Consider the following 22,940-nt stretch of genomic DNA (forward strand, 5'->3'; position numbering starts at 1 on the left):
TCTGCGGTCAGTTCCTGGACTTCCTGAGCCAGTGCTAGTTCCCTGTGGAGTGGAGTGAAGCAGGCTCAGAGCTTGTAACTGGCTCTCAGGGAGCAGAACTTGGGACAAGAAAGGGAACAGTCCTGACAGATGGCAGACTGGGGCTCACACACTGCGAGGGCTTCTCAGAGGAGGCACTCGGGGAAACAGCTGCCAGCTGCTGCTGGGGACGCGACTTCAGGTGTCTGGGATGAGCAGGTCAGCCCCGTGCCAGGAGACTGCCAGACTCAGGCTTGGGGTACATCTACTGGATCTGTGCGTCATTTTAAAGAAAGATTTATTTCTTTGAGAGGCAGAGACAGAGAGAGATCTTCCATTGCTAAGTCACTTCCCAAATGGCCACACAGCCAGGGCTGGACTAGGCAGGCGCCAGGAGCCGAACTCCTGTGTGGGTGTAGGGGTCCCAGTGTGTAGACCCCACGGAGCACTCTGCAGCTCTCATCCCTGTTCCTAAAACTGCCAATGGAGCTGCCTTACGTTCGTGGTTTCTGCACTTGAACTGACCCAAAAAGGCCACTGTGTGTTTGTGAGCACCACATGGATGGTGAAAGGGTTTAGTTGCACGCCCGACGTGAGCAGTCGGGATATGAGCTATACATTGCTAACAGCCCGGTTTGCTTACTGGGGGTTTTCTTGTGGCCCAACAGGTTTCCCTGGTTTGTAATTCACACTTGTAGGTGAAGCTGGGAGCTTGGACCCTCCCCGGCTAGGAACTATGGCCACTAAGGGCCCCAGATGACCCTCCACAACTCCTGGGCACGAACTGAGAAGCAGCACCCACACACTGCTTTGAGAGGATCAGTCACTTCTCAAAAATCATCTCTTAGGCTGGCATTGTAGCATAGCTGGCAAAGTGGAGGGTGACCAGGGGGTGGGGCTCATGGGTCAGGCCCAGCTGGCCCTCCCTTGGGGAAGCAGAGTCAGACTGGGAAGTGGCGACTGGAGGAGGGACATTCCTCCAGTCAGATATGCAGCTGACAGGGTTGTGTGTGTGTGTGGCGGGAGGGGTGGGGAAGGCTGGCACTGCCAGGGGCTGCAGGGCTAGGCTCCCTGCCCTCTCAGTCCTTGGCATCACCCCTTTGCAGCCTTTGGTGGCACTGTATGTGACAGTCTTCCTGTGTCTCTCCGTACCACTACTAACAGTCCCAGGGTACCCCTGCAGAAGGAGGGCACCAACCCCATGTTGTGGATGGACATGTGGCTTGCGGGCCACTGTGATGGGGGGACAAGGGAGCAGCATGGGGTACGGAGGCAGGCTTTGAAGCCCCCTGAGCCCAGCTCCCTCCCCGAAGCATAGGGCTCCAGGGGGACACCATGGGAGCACCCCAAGAGGCATAACTGAGGGGTTGCTAGGCTTGTCACCTGCAGCTCTGGACCACGTGGAGGGCCCCGTCCACCAGGCCAGCCTCCCTCACAGCCCAGGCTACCTTGCCCACCTTGGGGGTGTTCCTGGCCATGGGGGCAGCTGCAGGGAAGCAGTCCAGAGGGAGGTCCTCCCCTTCCTGTCCTTCCCCTCCTCCCTGTACCCTGTGCCTTCACTCGGGCACCAGAATGAGGACTTAGGGGAGCAGATGGCCCTCCACTGGCCCACAGGAGTGGACCCGAGTGTTGGGGCTGAAGTGGAGGCCAGGCTGGCTGAGGGCGGCTATCCTGTTGGGGCAGGTTAAGCCAGATAGACTGAGCTAGGGACCAAGCCCTGGGTGGGAAGGGCTGTGGGGCAGTGGGGGTAACCGCACTTGCTTCTGTAGGAATAGAGACCGCAGGGGGAGACACTGAGGAACCTGCCCAGGTCAGTGGTGGACTCCAGCTCAAACCGGGACGTTGAGGCTCCAGCTGCACCGCATCCCCCATACCCCCTGCTCCCGCCCGGCCACAGTGCAGGGAAGAACGCGGGCGTGGGGTGTAATGGCTGATGCTGTACGTCCCCAGCAGTCCCTCATCCCTAAAGGGAGCATACACCTGACATTCACTTACTTACACACTGCATACCACTTAGCACCCGCACGGGCTCCAGCATCCCAGAGAGCTTCCCAGCACCCCACACGGGGCCCCACTGACCCAAGTCTGGCTCTGTGTCCAGGCCACACTCAGCTCCAGTGGGAGGCAAACAGCGCCCTTGATGAAGGCGCAGGCTCAGGAGGGCCTCCAGCACGCAGAGCACAACGAGGTAGGCGAGTGTTTGGGGCCAGGAATCCAGGCTTCCTCAAAGCCCGTTTCCACCAACTTCTGCTCTGCTGGGCTATCTTGCACTCACTAGAGACTTGGCCTTGACCACGGCTCTGGGTGACCCACGCGGGACAAGCACACAGGCACCAAGGCGCCCACTGCCACAGTGCACTGAAGGCTGCCCTGGAGGAGCCCCTGACCTCCAGCCAGCCTTGGCTGCCTGGCTCCACACTACCTGGAGACCCCGTGGAGGTCCAGACGCTACCTTGCCAAGGCCATTTGGAGCAAGAAACAGGTGACAGAGGAAAGGGGACCCCATACTGAACTGGGCTGAACCCCCGAGTGGGAGGAGCCAGAGGTTCCTCCAGGAGCTTCAGAGGCAGAGCGGGCACACTGCCTGTCCCTGCTCCACGCCAAGTGGGTGATCACCGCCCATACAATGACCCCGCGCCCGGCTTCACTGGGCGCCTCCCGCAGGCCAGGTCTGGGTCGCTTGAGGTGCCCCAAAAGCAAGCCCAGGGTCAGGTGTGACAAACACCCTCGGAGGGCCAGCTCTCAGCCGCCGAGAAGGACGCGGGGACTCCTTCAACGACTGTCTGACAAAGTCCAGGGGCCTTTGTCGAGACTTTAATTCGCGAGTATCAGAAAAGACCGCCGGGGGAGCGGTGTTGGGGGTGCTCACAAACCCCCGGAGGGGGAAGGGCAAGAAGCGGGGGGCCACGGGCACGGCCCCCTTACCCTCGCCCCGTGGACGCGAGCCGGGGGACCCGCCGGGCGCCCCCCTCCCGCAGCCCTGAGGAGGCGCGTCCGGCCGCGCAGCCACTTTGTTCTCGGCTCGGGGCGCCCGGCGGCGGCTGTGCGCAGGCGCGGCGCGGGCGCGGGGGGCGGGGTCCCCGCGCCGCCCCCCGCCGTCCCGGCCCGCTCCATCCGGGCACTGCCGAATTAGCATCGCGCCGAGGCACAACTTCGCCGAGGCCCAGGGAGATCCAGGCGCGCGCTGGAGGAAATATAGTCCCTGCCGGCGGGCGGCGAGGGGCGGGCGCGCGCGGCCTCCCGGCGCCGGTGGAGCGGGGAGCGGGGCCATGCGCCGGGCCGCGCAGGCCGCCCGGAGGACACGCGGCGCAACTTGCCGGGCCGCCTGAGGAGTTGGGGCGGCCGCCTTTCTTCCTCCTCAGCAGCCCCCAGCTGCTCTCGCCCGTGGGGTCCCTCGGAGGCCGGGCTCACCCCTCGCCCGGCCCGGCTCCCTTCTCGTTGCCCCTACCCCGAGCCGCACAACTTCCCGGGAGCTGGAGCCAAAGTGAGCGCAAAGTGCTGCCCAAGTTCCCGGGATGGAGCTGCAGAGCCGGCCCGAGGCGCTCGCGCTGGAACTCGCGCGCCACCAGGTAGCTGGCTCAGGGGACCCCCGGCCGGGAGCGAGCAGTGCGTGGGGAGGGGGATCGCGGTGGAGCCCGGGCTCCTCCGCTCCCCGCCACCGCAGGTTCCCTCAGACAGGCGCGCGGGAAGAACCCGCTTCCGATGCTGCCTGGGGGCGGAGGGAGGTGCGCACCTGCACGGAACCCGCCCCCACTGCGGCCCCAGTCCTCCTCCCTAGCGACCCCGGAGCTTGGGGCTCAAGGGTGCGTGGGACGCGAGCCCAGCAGCCTCTCGATGCACGCTAGGGTCTACAGGACTAGGGGAGCCCTCCTCCCCCGGCTTGGTGAGGTTGCCCCTGAGATGGGGCTGCGTGGACAGGCCTCCCTCCCGGCTGTGTCCGGCGTCCCACACACCCCAGGCGTTTGCCAAAGTAGTTTTGGTGACGGTGGCTCGGGGCGAGCTGCGGCAGCGACCGGAGCCTGGAGGGATCGCGGCGCGCGCGCGTGTGTATGTGTGTGTGTGTGTGTTGGGGAGATTAGGACGCGACTTGAATATTTATGAGCTTTGCTCGACACGGACTCGCCGTGTTTACTTGGCTCTTTGTTCCTCCCCCCTCCCCGGCACACACGCACACTCGCACCGCCTCGCACGCGCACCCGACCTGCAAACTTGGCGCGGCTCGGGGCGCGCCGCCGGGTGGCCTGGGCCCCCGCCCCGCCCGCGAGCTGCCCCGATGAGGCGGCAGCCACAGGTAAGCGGCCCCCGCGCGGCACTGCCTCGCAGCCGCACGCGCTCCTGGGGCGCGCCCGGGAAACTTGGGGCGCGAGCGGCGTGTGGTGGGGCACCCCGGACGCGGGCGCCGGCCTGAGCCCGCGGCTTCGTTTCTTCCTACAGAACGGCGACCTCAAGAAGCAGCTCCACGACAGGCAGCCGCGGATCGCCACGCTCAGCAACAAACAAGTGAGCGCGGGGGAGCCCCTGCCGCGCGTGGCGGGGAGGCGGCCAGGGAGGGCCCCAGGCACTTTGGTGGTGCCCCGGGAAGTGCGGGCCTGGGCTGCTCGAGGGGGTCCCCCAAAGTTGCCGCATGCCCTTTGCAGAAAGAAAGGGCCGCTTCGTGGGGGCAGCGGGTGGACTCTTGCCCGCGCGAGGGAGGGAGGGAGGGCACACTTAAACGCGAGCCGCCGGCGTCCATTTTGAGAGGTGGACGTCTTTTGGGGACGTGGAGGTTTCTCCCCGTCGGGTCGCCTCCACTTTGAGCCGGGAGGTGGAGCGGCCAGGCAGGTCGGGCCGCTCGATCCCTGGGAAGCCGCTCTCGGGCTCCGTGGCCGGCCCGGTCCCTCCGGCTCTCCCCGCCTCCACTTCGCTAGCCTCACTTTTTTTCTTCTCGGAATCTGACGCCAGTGCCCGGAAACAAAAGAAAGGCGCCCCCGGTTCTGCCCCCACTTGGGTCTGCCTGCGTCAGGTGTGTGTGGGGGGCTCCCCACGGCGTGGCGCAGCGCGGCCGCTGGCCCCCTCGGGTGAGAAAAGTTGTCCATTGTGACTTAGTTGCGCTGGGCTCAGCGCCGGGGCCCTCAGCAGCACGCACAGAGGCCGGCGCTCGGCCTGCGCCCCCTCCCCCTCCCCCTCCCCGCGCTTCCTCTCCCTCCTCCCCTCCCCTCTTCTCCCTTCTCCTCCCCTCCCCGCGCAGCCCTGGCCGAGAACTTTGAGCGCTCAGCCAATCTGCGCGCAGGACTGCGGGGCAGGCGGGGCTGGAGGGGGGCGCGACGCCCCTGCACAACGCCCCTCCGCGACGCCCCTCCCCGGCCCTCGGCTGTCATCCCCTCGCTTTCCCACCCCGCTTCCCCACGGTGGGCCGCCCCTGGCCTTCGATCACGCTTCCTCCGGAATGCAGCGACCTCCGGAGCCAAACTTGGACTGGGGCTGGTCGGGGAGGGTCGGAGCGCGCCGGGACCCCGAGTCCTTTCAAAGTTGGAAAGTGGCTGGGGCCGGGTGGGGGCTGCTGGGGAAAGATGGCTGTGTGGGGTCCTGTGCGGGGCTGGGGTGTCCTCCCCCCATCCCTTCCCCAGCCGCGCGCCGCCGGAGCCTGGAAGCTTCCATTCCCGGCGGAGGGGCGGAGCGGGGCTCGCGGGGGGAGGGGGAGGGCTCGGCATTTCCATTTTGATTGCTTCGCTGCCATTTTTGGAGGGGGAGGGGCGGGGAGACCTCATAGAGCACAAAGATGCGTACTCTGTGCGCCGGGGCGAGTCCGATACTTTTCTGGAATGGAAAAAGCGCCCGCAAGTGCGGGGTCCAGGGTGACTGCTGAGGGTTCCCGAGCCTCCCACCCCTATCCCGCCTCCGCTTGTCATGGGTTAGACCATGAGTTGTGGGCTGTGCTGTGGGAGTGGGCGATGTTTAAACACGGGAGAGAAAGCGTTGCCCCGGCGCCGCTCCAGTGCTTCTTGGGCCTTGCGTGCGCAGCAACTGCGTCCTAGCGACTTGGCGGGGCTGTGTCCGGGTTCACGCCCAGGGCGAGCTGGCAGGCACCTGTGACACCTGCGTGCAGGTGCAGCCGAAGGCGGCAGGTGGAAGCCGGGCGCCCAGGCTGCAGTGCGGCTCTTGGCGTTTCCATGCAGGCTCGGACTTTGTGTTTGGAAGGAAGGGGAAACTTCTCTTCCTGGCCTGTTAGGAATGTGTCTGTGCCAAGTTCCTGAGAATTACGCCTGGGCAGCAGCCAGGAACTTGGCATTTGTGGCTGCGGGTGGCGGTGCGTGGTGCTTGGCTGTTCCCTTTGTGGGTTTTGTTGTAGCAAGGACTCATATAAGAGCGAGGGGAGGGGCCGGGCCGTGGTTCCGCACGCGAATGGAGCTTCCTGGCCGCTCTGCTGCCTGCGCTGCGCGGCTCTGCACCCAAGTGTTCCGCGGGTGTGGAGCCGGCCTTTGGGAGCGTTGGCTTGTGACTGGCAACCTGGCTGGGCAGAGGTCGTGAGCAAGTGTGGGGACCAATGGCTCTGGCTGAACTGAAGCTTTGCAGCCAAGGCCTTTCTTGCTTATCCTAGACTCTGGGAAGGGAAAACCAGTGTGTAGGAACTCCATGTGGATTTGGGGGGGAATTCTGAAGAGGCCTGCCCCTTGCAGGGGACGCCAGACATACTGGTTGGCTTTCTGTGATGGCAGCACACGTGGAGGGCGAGCTGGTCAGTGAATGGACCACCCAGTCACCCACGGCTGTTGGAGATCCTGCCTGCGGCTGGCTGCAGCCATCAAGTTCCCACTGGTGCCTTTGGCACATCGGAAACGGGCATTTTGAGGGCCAGCACGTGGCTGTCAGTTCTCTGTAACCTTAGATTTTCTCAGGGATCATTAAGGCATAAATAGGTTCTCGCCATTTACAAACAAAACTCAAGTGTTTCTGTACAGGCCAGCGGACACAACACCAGGGACACGGGGGAGTGTGGCCCAATGGAGGCAGGCCAGGTGGTGCTGGGGTGGGAGGAGGCTCCTCACTGCCGGCCCCCTGCTTGGCCTGTGTTCTGTGCCATGAACTGCTCACTGCTCAGCAGAATCCTTAACTTTTTGTCAGTTGTCAGGGAGACCGAGCTTTGTGGGAGTTCAGTGGTGCTGGATGGGGGAGGGGTGCTGGACCAGGTGCCCCAGGCAACCAGTGCTTCCTCAGCCCGCCGGGGGTGGACTTGGGGACCCCCAGAGGTCCTTAGAACTGAGAAGAGGCCCCTGGAAGCTTCCAGAAGGCGGCTCATGGGGTAACGTGCCTCAGCCTCACCAAGGCTCCTGAGGCAGATTTGGCAGCTCCATGTTTGTGTTCATCGACTTCTTGATCGTCCTGCGTAGCATGGTCAGTACTGCATGTGATCCCACTGACATGTCAAGGTGTAGGCAGCGCCTGGGACTGGGTGGAGTCCAGTCAGCTCACTTCATGCAGCAGGATGAGGGGGGTTGTGAACAGCTCTTCTGCTGCGAGGGGTTCCCCTGGGAGGCCTCCCGCTGTGAGGGTGTCCCCTGGGAGGCCTCCTGCTGTGAGGGGGTCCCCTGGGAGGCCTCCTGCTGTGAGGGGGTCCCCTGGAGGCCTCCCACTGTGAGGGGGTGCCCTGGGAGGCCTCCCACTGTGAGGGGGTCCCCTGGGAGGCCTCCCGCTGTGAGGGGGGGTCCCCTGGAGGCCTCCCGTTGTGAGGGGGTCCCCTGGAGGCCTCCCGCTGTGAGGGGTTCCCCTGGAGGCCTCCCACTGGAGGGGAGTCCCCTGGAGCTCTCCCACTGTGAGGGGGTCCCCTGGAGCTCTCCCGCTGTGAGGGGGTGCCCTGGGAGGCCTCCTGCTGTGAGGGGGTCCCCTGGAGGCCTCCCACTGTGAGGGGGTGCCCTGGGAGGCCTCCCACTGTGAGGGGGTCCCCTGGGAGGCCTCCCGCTGTGAGGGGGGTCCCCTGGAGGCCTCCCGTTGTGAGGGGGTCCCCTGGAGGCCTCCCGCTGTGAGGGGTTCCCCTGGAGGCCTCCCACTGGAGGGGAGTCCCCTGGAGCTCTCCCACTGTGAGGGGGTCCCCTGGAGCTCTCCTGCTGTGAGGGGGTGCCCTGGGAGGCCTCCTGCTGTGAGGGGGTCCCCTGGAGGCCTCCCACTGTGAGGGGGTGCCCTGGGAGGCCTCCCACTGTGAGGGGGTCCCCTGGGAGGCCTCCCGCTGTGAGGGGGTCCCCTGGAGGCCTCCCACTGTGAGGGGGTGCCCTGGGAGGCCTCCCACTGTGAGGGGGTCCCCTGGGAGGCCTCCCGCTGTGAGGGGGGTCCCCTGGAGGCCTCCCGTTGTGAGGGGGTCCCCTGGAGGCCTCCCGCTGTGAGGGGTTCCCCTGGAGGCCTCCCACTGGAGGGGAGTCCCCTGGAGCTCTCCCACTGTGAGGGGGTCCCCTGGAGCTCTCCCGCTGTGAGGGGGTCCCCTGGAGGCCTCCCGAACCTTCTGTGATTGCTGTACCTGGGAAGGAGTCAGGATGGCTATGCTGTGTCAGCACATGGTTGGGAAAGCAGCACAGACTGGAGTTGGGGGAGTTTGGTTCCTCTCCTCTGTCATGGGGCTGGGGGCTGTGCCAGCTGGGGGCGTGTCCATCAGATGCAGCCTGGACATGCACATGTCTCGTGGCTGCACTGGACACAACATTCCTAGGCCAGTTTTGTGCACCTCATGGGGCAATATGGGGTCTGTCTTGGGGCCAGCTCAGGTGGATTACACAGGCCTGCCAGGAGTTCCCCTTGGGCCAGATGTGGGGGTTGGAATGTTAGTGGGCCAGGAACTTCCTCCAGGTCTCCCACGCAGGTACAGGGTCTCAAGGCTCTGGGCCGTCCTCGAATGCTTTCCCAGGCCACAAGCAGGGAGCTGGATGGGAAGTGGGGCTTCTGGGTTTAGAACCAGCACCCCATGGGATCCCAGCATATTCGAGGCGAGGACTTTAGCCGCTAGGCCACGCCGCCAGGCCCAAAAAGTAGGTTTTTGCAATCCACATGTGATTCTTGACATAGTGTGTTTGAGTTGTTGGCGGCCCTGTAGGGGCTCCTGTGCCTGGGGCAGGGATCCCTGGGCTGCATGTGGGGTCCCTCAACCTTTTGTGTCCACAACTGGGCCAGGCCTGAAATGTGGGACTCAGTGGAAATAGAGGGCCGACAGCTGCCTCAGCACCCCCTGGCTCATGGCCGAGTCACACCCAGGGGCCTCTGGAGGTAGCTCCACTCGGTTCCTGGTCCTTTGTGTGGAAGCTGGGCCAAACTGGGGACTGGGCCCAGAAGCCAGAATCTGCCCGGAGGTCTCCATCCAGCTGGCATGTGGGTCGCCAGGAAGCCGCTAGCAGTCATTCTGCAGTGAGATTGGCTTCCCATGGTTACTTGCCCTGGTGGCAGCCCTGAGTGGCAGTGCCAGCCGCAGGGCACATGGGCAGACCTTGTGCACATCTGGATGCACCCTGGATCACCCCAGTGCCGCCTTTTATCCAGAACTGTTGTTACATTTGCACGAGCAAAAAGCCAGCTAGAGGGGCTGGGCACCATGTGCTCCAGGATTATGGCTGCCTCTGACCACGTGAGGCTGAAGGACGGCTTTCCCTGCTGTTTATCACCGGAGTCTGTGTTGGGGAGCAGCCAGCCAGCCCCAAGGAGGGAAGGGGCTGAGGAGGGAAGTGATGCCACCTGGGCGCCCAACACCAGCCATTAGGGACCCCTGGGGCTGGCATCTCCTGGGAGGGAGGGATGGGGCAGAGCTGTCCTCCTTGTCACACGGGCAGAATGCCAAGCTGCACATGTAAATGAACTTGGAAAATGTAGTTAAAATATAAATACCTGCTAGAGGTTGATGGGTGTGACACGCTCACTGGGTGGCAGGTTGTGTGTCCCACAATCTGCTATCCAGCCTCCAGTGTGTGATGAACACGTCATGATGATAGCTCACACTGCACACCAGTGCCCAAAGTTTTTCTCACGCTGCCTGCAGCCAGCTCATAGCTCCGGGGAAGGCTGAGGGTTCGTGGCTCACACTGTGATGTCCTCCTCCTAGCTGCCCTTCCAGAGCTTTGGAGAGCAGGTGACCCAGGCACTGGAACACATGGCTGGGTGGTTTGGGGAGCCACCTGTGCCCGATGTCCCCAAGGAGGAGCTGGGACTGGGTCTGGGACGGCCAGTGGATGAGCCTGGGAGGCCTGCTCTCCAGGCGTGTGTCTGGAAGGGAGTGTTGCAAGGGGAGGACCTCAGCATGTTGGTCAGCACCTGCAGTGGGGCAGAGGAGGCCCCGGCGTTGCCCCCGGTCTGGAAGGCAGCCGCAGACAGAGCAGGCTTGCCAGTGACAGATGCTCTGGCAGGAAGTAGAACTTGGTGAGGGGCAGCTGTGTCGGGGGGAGGCAGTGTCAGCTTGAGTGAGTGAGCAGCCCGGGCCAGGTCAGGCAGGCTGGGGGTGGGGCATGTCCTCTGCCTGAATCTGCAGTTGGCCATGTGGCGAAGACGGGGCAGCATGTGGAGCAGGAGCTGGAAGTTAGAATGGAGCTGCTCTCCATGCCCAGTCTGCAGGAATTCCTGGGAGATGGTGCTGGCTATTGTGGCTCAGAAGCCGTCACTGAGAGAGGGGTGGCGGATGGACAGGTTGCATGGGGAGTTGGAGTTGCTCTGTCATCGCCCTGAGGCTCGTCAGGGCTCAGAGACCTGAGCACATCTGGGTGGGGCAGGGACAGTGAGTCAGATGCTGCGGGGGTGGGGGGGCAGCATGTGAGAGTGTGGCTGGGGCTGGCGCGGTCCTAGGATGGGGCTTCAGACTGCTGGCATGAGCACCCGAGCAGGCACCCAGGTACAGGTGAGACCAGGGAGTTAGAGCCTGTTGCCACGGCGCTGCTGCTGGCCTGAGAGGACTGCCACCCCTGGAGTCCTCTCAGCTGGGCGTCTAGCACCAGCTGGGGCTGGCAGGTGCCCTGACCTCACGGCCGGTGCTTCCCTGGCCGGTGCTAGGTGGCCTTGTCACGTGGGCTGGAACGTGGCTGTGAGCTTGACTGGCGGGCACAACCTCTGGCCTGGCGGATCTAATTAGGAATGCAGGGGATGGAACCAAGCAAGTGGCCTTGGAAGGGCTGAGAGCCCGGCCACTGGCTTCCAGTGTCCTCTGATGAACATCTCTGTGTTTGTATCTTAGCAACACGTTTCATTGCATCCTGGGCAGCACTCACCCTGCCGCCACAGGTACTCCCACTTGGGCAAGTGTGGCAGGGCGGGAAGATAGGCTCATTTGCCTTCTCAGGGCTGCCTTAGGTCTCTGCCACCCCCTGTTGGTGGTGCACAGGGCAGTGTGGCCCTGGCTGGGAAGGCATTTCAGTCTGGGCTCCCTCCCTGCCCTGATGCTAATTTGGATCCATGCAAGTGGAGACTGGTTCATCCTGTGTGGCGATCAGCTGTGTGCAGGCAGGGAAGGGAAGTGCAGGAGATGTCGAGCGGACGTGGCAGGCAGTATGTGGGCAGGAGGGGGCCCAGTGCACCGGGCTCCCCACCATCCCGTAATCTTGGTGACCTCAGCCTCAGTGTGTCTACCCAGACTTGGTACCCAAGAAGTGCCAAGTGGTCCAGGTGGGGCGCTCTTCAACGGAAGCTGGTCACGGCTACCCCAGAGAGCGCTTGGGGTCAGGCTGGATGGAGGTTCCTGTGTTCATCCTCATCAGGTTCACGCGGCTCCTGTCAGTGGCCATGTGTCAGCCTGTCCTTGCTGATGCTGCCCCCTGCCGTGGTCAAAGCTTTGAGTTGAGAGCTGCTCCCGGAGTCTCAGTGTGGAGTGCACATGCTGGCTGGGGTCTGTCTCTCCCCGGGTGCAAAGAGCTTAGCCTCCGCTGGTGCTGTTCCACTTCAGTTACTTAATTTTTTATTTATTTGAAAAGCAGAATTGGAGAGAGACAGAGAGTATGGGGGAGAATGCAGAGAGAAATCTACCCACTGGTTCCCTCCTGAAACGGCCACATGGCCAGGGCTGGACCAGGCTGAAGCCGGAGTCAGGAGCTTCCTCCAGATCTCCCATGTGGGTGCAGGGTCCCAAGCATTTGGGCCATCTGTTGCTTTCCCAGACTCATTAGCAGGAAGCTGGATTGTACTTGAACTAGCTGGGTCTGCCAGGCACATGAGTGGTGTGACAGCTGCCCAGGCTCTCCTGATGGAGCAACATTGCAGCCCCTGTTCCTGTGCCCTGAACCCCAAGCCAGGGCGGTTGACCTGCCCAATCTCCAATAGCCATCATCTCCCAGTTGGTGGGAAAGTAGCCAGCAGTTGTCCACAGAGGTGTAGGTGAACTTGTCTCCCAAGTTCATGGTACTTTGCCAAGCTGTGCCCCTAGCACCAGTGCTGACTGATTCGTCCAGGAGACCGCTCTGAGTCCTCCCTGCTGGGAGGAGGGCACTGTGTGCATAGCAGGGCCCAACTCCGATCTTGGGGCACGCCAGCTTACCCTGCAGCTGGTCAGCCCATGTCCTTCCAGCTGTCCACCTGCTGGGGGGAGCTTTATGACAGATGGAGACTGTGTGTCCAGGGTGCCATGGGATGAAGAACCAAGGAGGCTGGCACCGTGGCATGCAGGCTAAGCTGTTGTCTGCGGCACTGGCAACATGTTTGGGCTCCAGTTCAAGTCTCAGCTGTTTCACTTCTGATCCAGCTCTCCACTAGTGGCCTGGGAAAGGAGCTCCTGGTTCCTGACTTTGGCCTGGCACAGTGGAGACAGGGACGGTCAGCTCAGTGCCTGCGGAGACATCTCTGCAGCCAGTGGACGTTGGTTCACAGATGGTGGCTGTGGAAGCGGCTCACAGACGACGGGCGGTCTTTCGAGGTCTGACATCACCGAAGTGGACGCCGCAGGAAGGAGACAGCGTGGACTCCACGACATCGCAGGTGTCCTTGTTGAAGAGGGAATGTCCGATAGCATTTCCTGGTTCTGTATTTCTAGTTTATTTGTTGGTGAGGCAGAGACGGCAAGCTTCCCGAATGGGATCCTGGTGCTCGAGGCAGGGTTTAGTTGATTGAGCCATGGCGCCAGGCAAGGCGCGGGCCCCGACTGGCTGTTGTCTTTGTGGTGCTGGCTGTCACCGGGCGGGTCTGTTGGTTTCCAGGTCACTCCTTGGATGGGCGGGTCTGTTGGTTCCCAGGTCACTCCGTGGATGGGCGGGTCTGTTGGTTCCCAGGTCACTCCGTGGATGGGCGGGTCTGTTGGTTCCCAGGTCACTCCGTGGATGGGCGGGTCTGTTGGTTCCCAGGTCACTCCGTGGATGGGCGGGTCTGTTGGTTCCCAGGTCACTTCGTGGATGCCATCAGCCGCTCTCTTGTCTGGGCCTGAGGTTCTACTGGCTGCTGCTGGTTAATGCTGAAGTTCTAGAGAGGAAAGCGAGGCATCTCATGGGCTGCGGTAGCCAGACCTGGGCTAGGCCAAGGCCAGGAGTTGCAAGTCCACCTGGATCACCCATGCAGACGTCAGGGGCCATGTTCCTGGGCCATTGTTTGCTGGGTCGGAAGTGGAGGTGCAGAACCCGGCTCTGTGTGGTCAGCCTGCCTCCTGGCCCTGACAGAATGGAGGGGCGGGGGTGTCCTGTCTGTTCCGTCTTGATTGGACCCTTATCTGTTAGATGATGAGAGTGATAGAGGTTGTGTGATAAGAGGGGTGCTGGTGGTGATGTAGGAATTCCCGGGATGGGGGCATAGTGAGGCTGGCAGTGACCTTAAGGGTTACTTTGATGGGGGTGGGGATGGCTGCGATGCCATCAGGGTGTGGCACCTTGGGGTGTGGAAGAAGGCCTGGCTCACCACACACACCAGGATGAGGTATGAACTCTTGCTGAGCCTCAGTTTGCTCACCTGAGAAATGGGTGCATTGTCTTACTGTGCTGCAGGAGCGGGTGCCAGCCTCAGTGGTGTAGCTGGCGAGCAGGGGACTTTGCTGAGCTGTGGGAGAAGAGCGTTACATTGCATACATCTGTGCTGATGTCCCGGGCATTTAGACACTCCTGTGTGTCAGCCCCGGTGCTGCTGAATGTTAAACGTTCTTCCTTACCGAGCAGCCAGTACCCAGTGTGCAAGCAGACCCCACAGCTCCATGGCACCACCCTCAACCCGCTGTTGGGGTGGCTCTTCAGGCTCACGGCCTGTGCTGGGCCTGCCAGGGTCCCTTGCCCCTAGCTCCTGCTGCCGTTCCCAAGGACCCAGCTCTTGTGCGTTCTAGGTCATCCGTGAACTGTACAGTGGGTGTTTGGTGCATGACTAGTTACTGCCTGGGACACCATGGCCCGTGTTAGAGCGCCCAGGTGCAATTCCGGCTGCATGGTGTTCAGGCTAGCTCTCTGCTCAGGTACGCCATGGGAAGGAGCAACCAATGGCCCATGGGGCTCTGCCCTCAATGTGGGAGACCCGAGTGGGCTTCTGGCTCGTGGCTTCGGCCTGGCCCGGGTGGCTGGCTGCTCCCAAGCAGCATGGTGACTCTGCAGCCACATTCCCACTCTAATGAGCCACGCAGAAAAGCAGTGCTGCTTTCCAGACGGGAATCAGCGCTGAATTCTAAATGCCCTCGGTCAACCTCGTTAGCAATAATTGCCAGAAACACACAGAGTCTGAAATGAACGGAAGGCGACAGCCTCCTCTGGCTGGGTTTGTTCATCTCATGTCTTGGTCACGACTGTGACCTGCGTGGCACTTGCTGGGGCCCAGGGTGGCAGGCGGGTGTGGCTGGGTGCTGTGGAGGGACCAGCAGAGTTGCCTAGCCCTGTGCAGGGTGCAGTGGGGAGCTTGTGGGCCTGGAGTTGCCCAGATGCGGCTGGCAGCCCTGTACACCCGGCTGCAGTAGTGGACAAGCTCTGAGCCCTGGTTCCTTGTCTGTGAAATGGGCCCAGCAGTGCTGACCTCACAGGTGCAACAGCTGCCGGTGCCTTCCTTCTCCCCCACACTTCCTTCCGAGGCCAGTTTAGGGGTTGTGTTGTTCACCCCTCCTTCCTCTGCAAGGAGGCCACTGGGTTGCCCTGGCAGGGATGCCAGGTTCCCCTTGTTTGGGCAGAAACGTAGTGGGGAAGGACCTCGGTCTGGACCAGCCCTCGCAGGGCCAGGTGAGAGCCAGGTGGGAGATGGGGAAATGGGCTTTGCCAAGGCCAGAGGGGCCGGCTGAGGGAGGGTCTCTCAGGGTCCCTGGGTCCCCTCTCTGGAGTGGAGTGGATGTGCAGGGTGGGTCAGTTCTTGGGTAGCATTGCCATAGTGACCATTGCCTTTCTATCAAGTCACATCCATGGTCAATCTTTGGTCAGTTTCCAATCTAGGAATAGCGGCCTCCCTCCACCGTGTCTTTGAGCTGAGCTGGGAATTGCTACTGCCTGTCACATTTCTATGTTGCTTCCCTAGGGGGTGCTGTTATTTAATGACCCCAAGCAGCCAGCACAGGTGCAGGGCCAGTTCTCAGGCCCCACCTTTGTGGACCACAGGTGCTGGGCACTTCCTCAGCATCCCAAGTGCCCGTCTGCTCATCCATGTACAACCTGAGGACAGTAACTTAGGTTTGCCTCTTGGCTGGCTGTGTGGCTAGAGTTTGTTGCGCACCCGCCGTGCACAGGTCCTGGCTTAGGCGCAGGCAAGTCGTGGAACCAGGTTTGCACCCAGAACCAGGCGTCCAGCCTGGTGAGGGAAGGCAGGGCCAGAGGGCTGGGGCATCCCGGGAAGGAACCTTCAGCCCAGCCAGGGCTGCTGGAGCCAGCAACCAGCAGAGAGCACCCAGGGCCTGCCCAACACAGGCATCTAGGGGTGACAGCTCCTCACCCCTTCCCTCCCTCACCCAGGTCCCCCACCTCACCCCATGCTGAGTTGGAGAAGAGACAGAGCTGGGAGTTACTTCTCCTGGGCACAAATGTTTCTTTGAGACCAGCACAGCAAGGCGAACGGCATGATTGCATTAGCAGGTCTGACTATTAACTGTGAGACAGAGATGATATTCCAATTAGCGGTAATTCGCTGTGCGGATACGGCATGCTGCTGGGGTGGCACTGCCATTGTTTCCTGGGGGGTGTAGGACCCCGGCCCAGGTGCTGTCAGTGGCCGCTAATAAGTACCCTGGGAGATACATACATGCTGGCACCCACAATGTGTGTGTGTGTGTGTGTGTGTGTGTGTGTGTGTGTGTGTGTGTGCAGAGTGACTTTATGGTGGTTGGGGCAGCAGCCAGACCCGGCGTCCGTGAAACTGAGGACTTCCAGGCCACCTGAGTTAATGCCGCCAGCCCCAGCGGCCGTGGCTCATCTCACAGGTTTCTGCCCTAGCCCAGCTCCTGCAGATCTCAGCCTCTGCTCAGCGGTCAGCCCTGGACCAGTCCCCACCAAGGTGCCCATCTCCTGTGGGGCCAGGGTGAGACCTTGTGGGTGTTAAGTAGATGGGCTACTTTCATGTCAGGTGTCTCAGCTCAATGAGAAAGAAGCTGTAGAGTGCTAGGATTCTCGTGTTTGAAGCCAGCAGGAGTGGGAGTACGAGGGAACCCTGGAGAGAGAGGGGTGCTTCCCTTCTGCCTGCAGGTGCCCCTCCAGAGGCTGCAGGAAGAGCCACTGTGCAGGAGCTGGCCTCCTACCAACAGCCACCTTCTAATCCCTGGGACCATCTCAGCACCTGTCAGAGACCATGACAGCCCCTGGGGAAATGGGGGCTCCATCCCTGGTGTCTCAGATGGCCTTGGCTGCTGATCCCTCATGCAGGTGCACTCCAGGAGCCAGGGGCAGCTCCTCCTGCTTCCCACTGCGCTCAAAGCCTCCAGGAGGATTGTCCAGGTCGCAGACCAGCACTGACAACCGGCACTGTGCAGAAAGCTAAGAGCCAGCCAGGCATGCTCTACCCTGGTGTGGTGGGGCGGGGATCTCTGGAGCCTTGAGTGCTTGTGATGAGGGGTGCAGGGTTGGAGAGGAGCAAAGCTTGAAGAAACACTTTCTGGGACTTGTTGCTGGGGCGGGAGGGGGGTCTGGGAGCTGGGAAGATATACTTTCCTGCATTCTGTCTGCCTCGCCCAAGTCTCCAGACCAGGGCTCTCCACTCCCCCACTCGCACCCCGCAGGGGACACATGCCCCTGCCTCCTCAGAGTGCAGCTACACTGGTCCATGGCCTTCTGGGAGCAGAAAAAGGAGAGGTCAGTGGGACAGTGCAAAAGCTGTTGGGAATGCAAGGGGCAACGTGGCAAGGTAATGGCCCCTCTGGTCTATGCAGAGGGTCACCGGTTAGGGTTGAGGGTAGGACAGGAAGATTGTAGAAGGCAGCTGCCAGCCAGTGCAGCTATGGGAGGATGCTGTGTCCTGCAGCTTTACGACCCCACAGCCCGGTGTCTGCCTTGGGTGTTCCTGCACTGGCGGACCAGGAGACCAGAGTGGCCCAGCTGTCAAAGCTGAACAGTGGGAAAGATGCATGTCTGCAGTGTGGAGGGGAGCGTGGCAGGCAGGCCACGTGCAGCAGCGGCGTGGAGGGGAGCGTGGCAGGCAGGCCACGTGCAGCAGTGGCATTGGAGGCTATGGGAGCCCTTGAGCGTGGAGCAACACTAAATGTCTCTGATCCTGTAGTGTTAGAGATGAGTTAATGGAGAACAGGAGAGGCCAAACAGAACTGAATTTTTATTATTGTAGCAGGGCAGCCGTCATCTCGCAGAATGACGTGCCAAAACAAGGAAAGCAGAGATTTTATACCTTTACAAAAACAGTACAAGAGGTGGGAAAGCAGGCGTGCAGAGCACAGATGAGCTGAGCTTCCACAAAGTCAGAGTAACCCATAACAGTTCCAAGCAGAAGTAGCTCTCCCGTGGGAAGAAAAGCATCAGGCAACATTCCAAGGGACAACAAAACACCAGCCTCTGGGGTCAGGTCATCATGACTCCAGGCCCTGTACGGTCCTGCGGGGTCAGGTCGTCACGACTCCAAGCCCTGTATGGCCCTGCGGGGTCAGGTCGTCACGACTCCAAGCCCTGTATGGCCCTGCGGGGTCAGGTCGTCATGACTCCAGGCCCTGTATGGCCCTGCGGGGTCAGGTCGTCATGACTCCAAGCCCTGTATGGCCCTGCGGGGTCAGGTCGTCATGACTCCAGGCCCTGTACAGCCCTGCATGGACACAGCAGGTACATGCTTCATGTCTCTCCTGGAATGTCTGCCAGGCATTCACAGCAAACAGAAACACGCACAAAGCAACATGATGCCCCTCTTGGGACACACGTGCAGCACTGCAGACAGACCAAGTTCTCAAAGTTTGTTTCCTGACAGGAATAAATCCTGGAAATGAACCAGTCATCACCCTCTCCTGGGTGAGGAGGGGGCTGGAGCCTTGGCGGGAAGGGTACTGGGCTAGGCTGGCTGGTTCAGCACCATGGACAGCTAACAGAGTGGCTTGTTCCCCATGGGCTGTGTGTGAGCTGGGTTGGTCCCTGTGTAGTGGGGTGTGTGTGAGCTGGGTTGGTCCCTGTGTCGTGGGGTGTGTGTGAGCTGGGTTGGTCCCTGTGTCGTGGGGTGTGTGTGAGCTGAGCTGGTCCCTGTGTAGTGGGGTGTGTGTGAGCTGGGCTGGTCCCTGTGTAGTGGGCTGTGTGTGAACTGGGCTGGTCCCTGTGTAGTGGGGTGTGTGTGAGCTGAGCTGGTCCCTGTGTAGTGGGGTGTGTGTGAGCTGGGCTGGTCCCTGTGTAGTGGGGTGTGTGTGAGCTGGGTTGGTCCCTGTGTAGTGGGGAGGATGTGAGCTGAGCTGGTCCCTGTGTAGTGGGGTGTGTGTGAGCTGAGCTGGTCCCTGTGTAGTGGGGAGGATGTGAGCTGGGCTGGTCCCTGTGTAGTGGGGAGGATGTGAGCTGGGCTGGTCCCTGTGTCGTGGGGTGTGTGTGAGCTGAGCTGGTCCCTGTGTAGTGGGGAGGATGTGAGCTGGGCTGGTCCCTGTGTAGTGGGGAGGATGTGAGCTGGGCTGGTCCCTGTGTAGTGGGGTGTGTGTGAGCTGAGCTGGTCCCTGTGTAGTGGGGAGGATATGAGCTGGGCTGGTCCCCACAGGGCTGTGTGAGCTGGGGGTGGTCTGTGCGGCGGTGAGAGTGGGGCATTGTGAGTTGGGCTGGCCAGGGCTGGCTAGGACTGAGCTGCTGGGGAGGTAGGATGACCTAGCAGGGGTTCTCTTCCATAATTCTGCTGGGATGAGGCTGGTATATTTTCTGTGCCCAGCAGGTACTGGCTGCTTGCATCTCAGACTAGCCACACCTGGCCCAGTCCGGGTTGTTGCTGCCACTGGGGAGTGGACCAACAGATGGAAGATCTTTCTCTTTTTAAAATAAAAAGTTTTAAATAAAAACACATTTTCATAAAATAATTTTTAAAACATTAACTCTGAGGAAACTGGATTGGGGTGTCTGGGAAGTCCTTATAAACCTGAAGCAGTTACAAAAAGTTTATAAGAATTGAAGTGTAGGGCTCGGCAGCGTGGCCTAGTGGCTAAGGTCCTTGCCTTGATCCCATATGGCCGCTGGTTCTAATCCCGGCAGCTCCACTTCCTCTCTATCTCTCCTCCTCTCAGTATATCTGACTTTGTAATGAAAATAAAATAAATCTTAAAAAAAAAAAAATAATTGAAGTGTAAAGAGTATTCGCGACTCATAGTCGTGGTACCGTCACGTGGACATCCTGTGGAGAGGATCTTGAGCTCTCGTCCTATCTCTGCTTCTAGTTCTGCTTCCTGCTGGTGGCAGCTCAGGCACGTGGGTCCCTGCCACCTGTGTGCCCCTGGCACTCCTTGTCAGCCTGGCCCAGCTCTGGCTGTGCAGGCTTTTGGGGAGTGAGCCAGTGGCTTGTCGCTCTGTCCTCCAAGCAAATACAAATGAATAAATAAGCAAACAGAGTGTCCTGGAGTAGGCCACTTGCTGTCGTGCTGAGCCGGCCGCAGCTCCTGCTCCCTGTTGCCCTGTGGAGGTGCCAATGGCTGCTGCCGCGAGCTGCAGGTGACCGACCACGCATGGAGCTCAAATGCTGAGACCCAGTCACCTTGGTGCGTGTCCTCATGGCACTCGCAGGACACATGTGACTGGGGAGATGGTGTGTTTCAGGCTGGGCTCATGTGGGGACCAAGGTCAGCCGAAGCAGTGGGAGTCCCCAGCCCCAGCTCTTACTTCTTTTTCTACCTTTTGTGTGTCCAAGATGGAATCCAAAAAGTGGAGACCACTGTCCTGGGTGGCCCAGCTAGGAGTCCCGGCGTCTTTCCCACAGCCTCAGGGTCAAGGTCTGGTGAAACAGGGTCCTCCAGGCAGCGTGTGGTAGGCTCAAAGTCCGACAGTGCCTGAACATGGGTTCCTGCCGTTGCACGCAGGACTGCCTCCTGCGTGACCAGCCGTGTTGACAGGTCCCCTAAGTGTTAGATTTCATTTGGACCCATCTTGTTGGGCTGCAGAGGTGGTGGACTTCCTGTCTGATCCCACTCGGCGTCCTTCAGCGCTGAGTAATGACAGAAAGATGGGCTCAGCAGGGCTGCCGCCTCCTGACGCACAGGCCACGGGGTGGGCCATGTCCCATCAGTCAGCGCCCGAGGGGCAGCGCCTAAACCCTGAGCCCTCCTCTTCGTCCATCCTGCTCAGCTTCCCTCCCAGGCAGAAGCTTTCCTACCTGGCTCCCCATGGCAGAGCCTGGCCTTGGCCACCCCTCCCTTGGTGTTTTGTATTATGTCCAGCGTCTTCTGGCTGGGGCATGGAATCGCCTGGCTTCCAGGAAGCTCTCTGCCAGCTTCCCGCCTGCAGAGGCATTGATGATGTGGTGCTCAGAACACTGGCAGGCCCTGGGCACCCTGTCGGCCATCAGGGCATGGTGCAGCCGACTTAGGACTAACTGGCCAGTGCTACCCTCTGCCCACTGGGGCTTGACATGGCTGGACTGCTGTGTGGCGGTCCCTGTTGTGGTCGCCTGGGTTTAGTCTGGCCTAGAAGCTGGGGTGTACCTGTTCCGACTCAATCTTTCCTTCCCTTCTCACTCTGTACTCACCCCTCCCTGCCATGGAGAGGACCTGGAAGTAGAGTGGGAGGGACTGGAGTGCCCGAGCTTGGTTGACTGGACACACTCGGTGCTTGGCCGGTGTGGGTGTCTTGGGTCAGATGATGACTCTGGAAAGACAGCGATGGCTTCTCGGGTGCCTGGAGACCCACATCGCTCACAAGAAGCTGGGTGATTTCATGCAAGGAGGCAGGTGGATTGGAATGGCAGAGGGAAAATCATGGCAGAACCTTACCTGGCTGCTCCCCGGGTGGCTCTGTGTGAGACACTGTGTGTTGGATGGGGGGTGGCAGCAGTCACCTGCGTGTGTCTCTCTGGCCGTGGTTGTCCTTCAGAGGGTAAGTGCCCTGCCCATAGCGTGGAGTGCCAGGAATGGTGAGAAGAGGAGCTCCCCGGAGTGTGCCAGGAGGCAGAGCACAGGGCATGGGGCAGCCATGTCTGCTGCCAGTCACTGGTTCTTCCAGGAGGCCATAGAGGACTGAGCCAGCGTGGTCGCCCTGCAGCTCCACCAGCTCGTAGCCTCAGTTCTCCTGGATGTCCCAGGGGATCGGGATGAATGGCCTCTCACCAGGTTGTGCCCATCAAGGGCCTGGATTACCCCCGTGTACCTGGGGTCCTGTGGCTGCTCTTGGGCCTCTGGCTCTCAGCCTGGACTAGACTAGACTGGACTGGACTGGACTGGACAAAGGGAGCAGCGACCCCACGGGCAGCTCTCTGGGGCCCGCGGGCACCTCCCCTGGCCAGGCCTTGTCCATGCCATCCCCATCCCGTCCTGCTGGCTGAACCGTCCCACGGATGGCTGGGAGCAGGTCTACGCACACTCCTCTCCAAACCCTGGAAGATGAGGCTGGCTGTGGCTCAGCCCCACATCTCCCAGGCCTGACACAGGACATGGAATGAATGAAGAGTGAATCAATGTCAGGGTGCATGCAGCTCTCACAGCTAGTGGGGTCCTTGCCCCAGTGTGTCCCCGTCAGCAGGAGTGTCCCCAGCTGGACTCAGGGTGCTGGCACACAGAGACACACGATCTGGTTGTCTTTGACTTTCCTTCCTTTCCTGCTGCCCGTCAGTGGGGCTGAAGGAGCTGGTGAGTTGCAGAGAACTCTGGTGTTCACAGCCCCGGTGGGATCTGCCCCAGGAAACAGCCATTAGGGCAGCAGCGGGAGGAGGCCTGGGGGCAGGGCAGGGCCTCTCCAGGGTCAGCCTGGTTAGGTGCAGGGGCCAGCACCAGGCCTATTGGCCTGGGGGTAGGGATGCTCTGACTTACGGAGGGCACATTCAGGTGGCAGCACAGGGAAGGGAGGGCCATCTGAGTGGTACTGTGGCCATTCATCAGGGAGGACTCCGTGTGTAGGGCTGCTGAGCCCATTGGAGCCTGGGGGAAGCTCGCTCCCTCCTCTTCCTTCATCCTCATCACCCACTGCGACACTTGTACTTGCTCCCCAGGCTGTGGACATGGAAGTGCTGTGCCTGTGTTGGCAGAGCCTCTTCCTCCTGTATCCCTGAGGGGCTTGCGCTGTGGTAGCCAACACGCGCTTACAGCCCTGCCCTCATTCGATGGGCAGAAACCTACGCTGTGCACACTGGGGCCTGGCACAGGGCATGTGCACCAGGGTACCTAACTATGGAACCAGACAACTGCTTGTTAATCAGACCCGGCATGTACCCTTTAGGGACGGGGTGGTGTCTGCCTGGGTGTAGGCGTTGCTCAGGACCCATCGGCTGCACCTCCATTTTTAGACAGTGGAATGCCCTTAGCTTGGAGGCTGGGAGGACCCGAGTCCCCCTCCTGTCACCGCCATGTCTCTCCATGGGAGGGGGACCTCTCAGGGTGGAGGAGCTGGTCCCTGGCCATCATCTGGCATCTGCACAGGCATGTCCCCTAAATTAGATTCTGGGGCATCAGAGGCAGCGGGATGATGAGGCCA

At 61.1% G+C, this 22,940-nt stretch overlaps 1 protein-coding gene across 2 annotated transcripts in view; it reads left to right on the top strand.

Moving 5' to 3' along the window:
- The first annotated feature begins 3,397 nt into the window (after positions 1-3,397).
- PHF21B (PHD finger protein 21B) overlaps positions 3,398-22,940 on the top strand; it is a 41,648-nt gene continuing 22,105 nt past the window's right edge. The window contains exons 1-2 of one of the 2 annotated variants that reach the window (XM_058673169.1): positions 3,398-3,587; positions 4,453-4,518. In XM_058673169.1, coding sequence (XP_058529152.1) covers positions 3,534-3,587; positions 4,453-4,518 — 120 coding nt within the window. In that variant the 5' untranslated portion in view covers positions 3,398-3,533. Of the gene's footprint in view, positions 3,588-4,108; positions 4,310-4,452; positions 4,519-22,940 lie in introns of those variants that run through there. The other variant, XM_058673170.1, reaches the window with a different exon arrangement.

The sequence above is a fragment of the Ochotona princeps genome, chromosome 15 (assembly GCF_030435755.1).
Source record: "Ochotona princeps isolate mOchPri1 chromosome 15, mOchPri1.hap1, whole genome shotgun sequence".
NCBI classification, from domain to species: Eukaryota; Metazoa; Chordata; class Mammalia; order Lagomorpha; family Ochotonidae; genus Ochotona; species Ochotona princeps.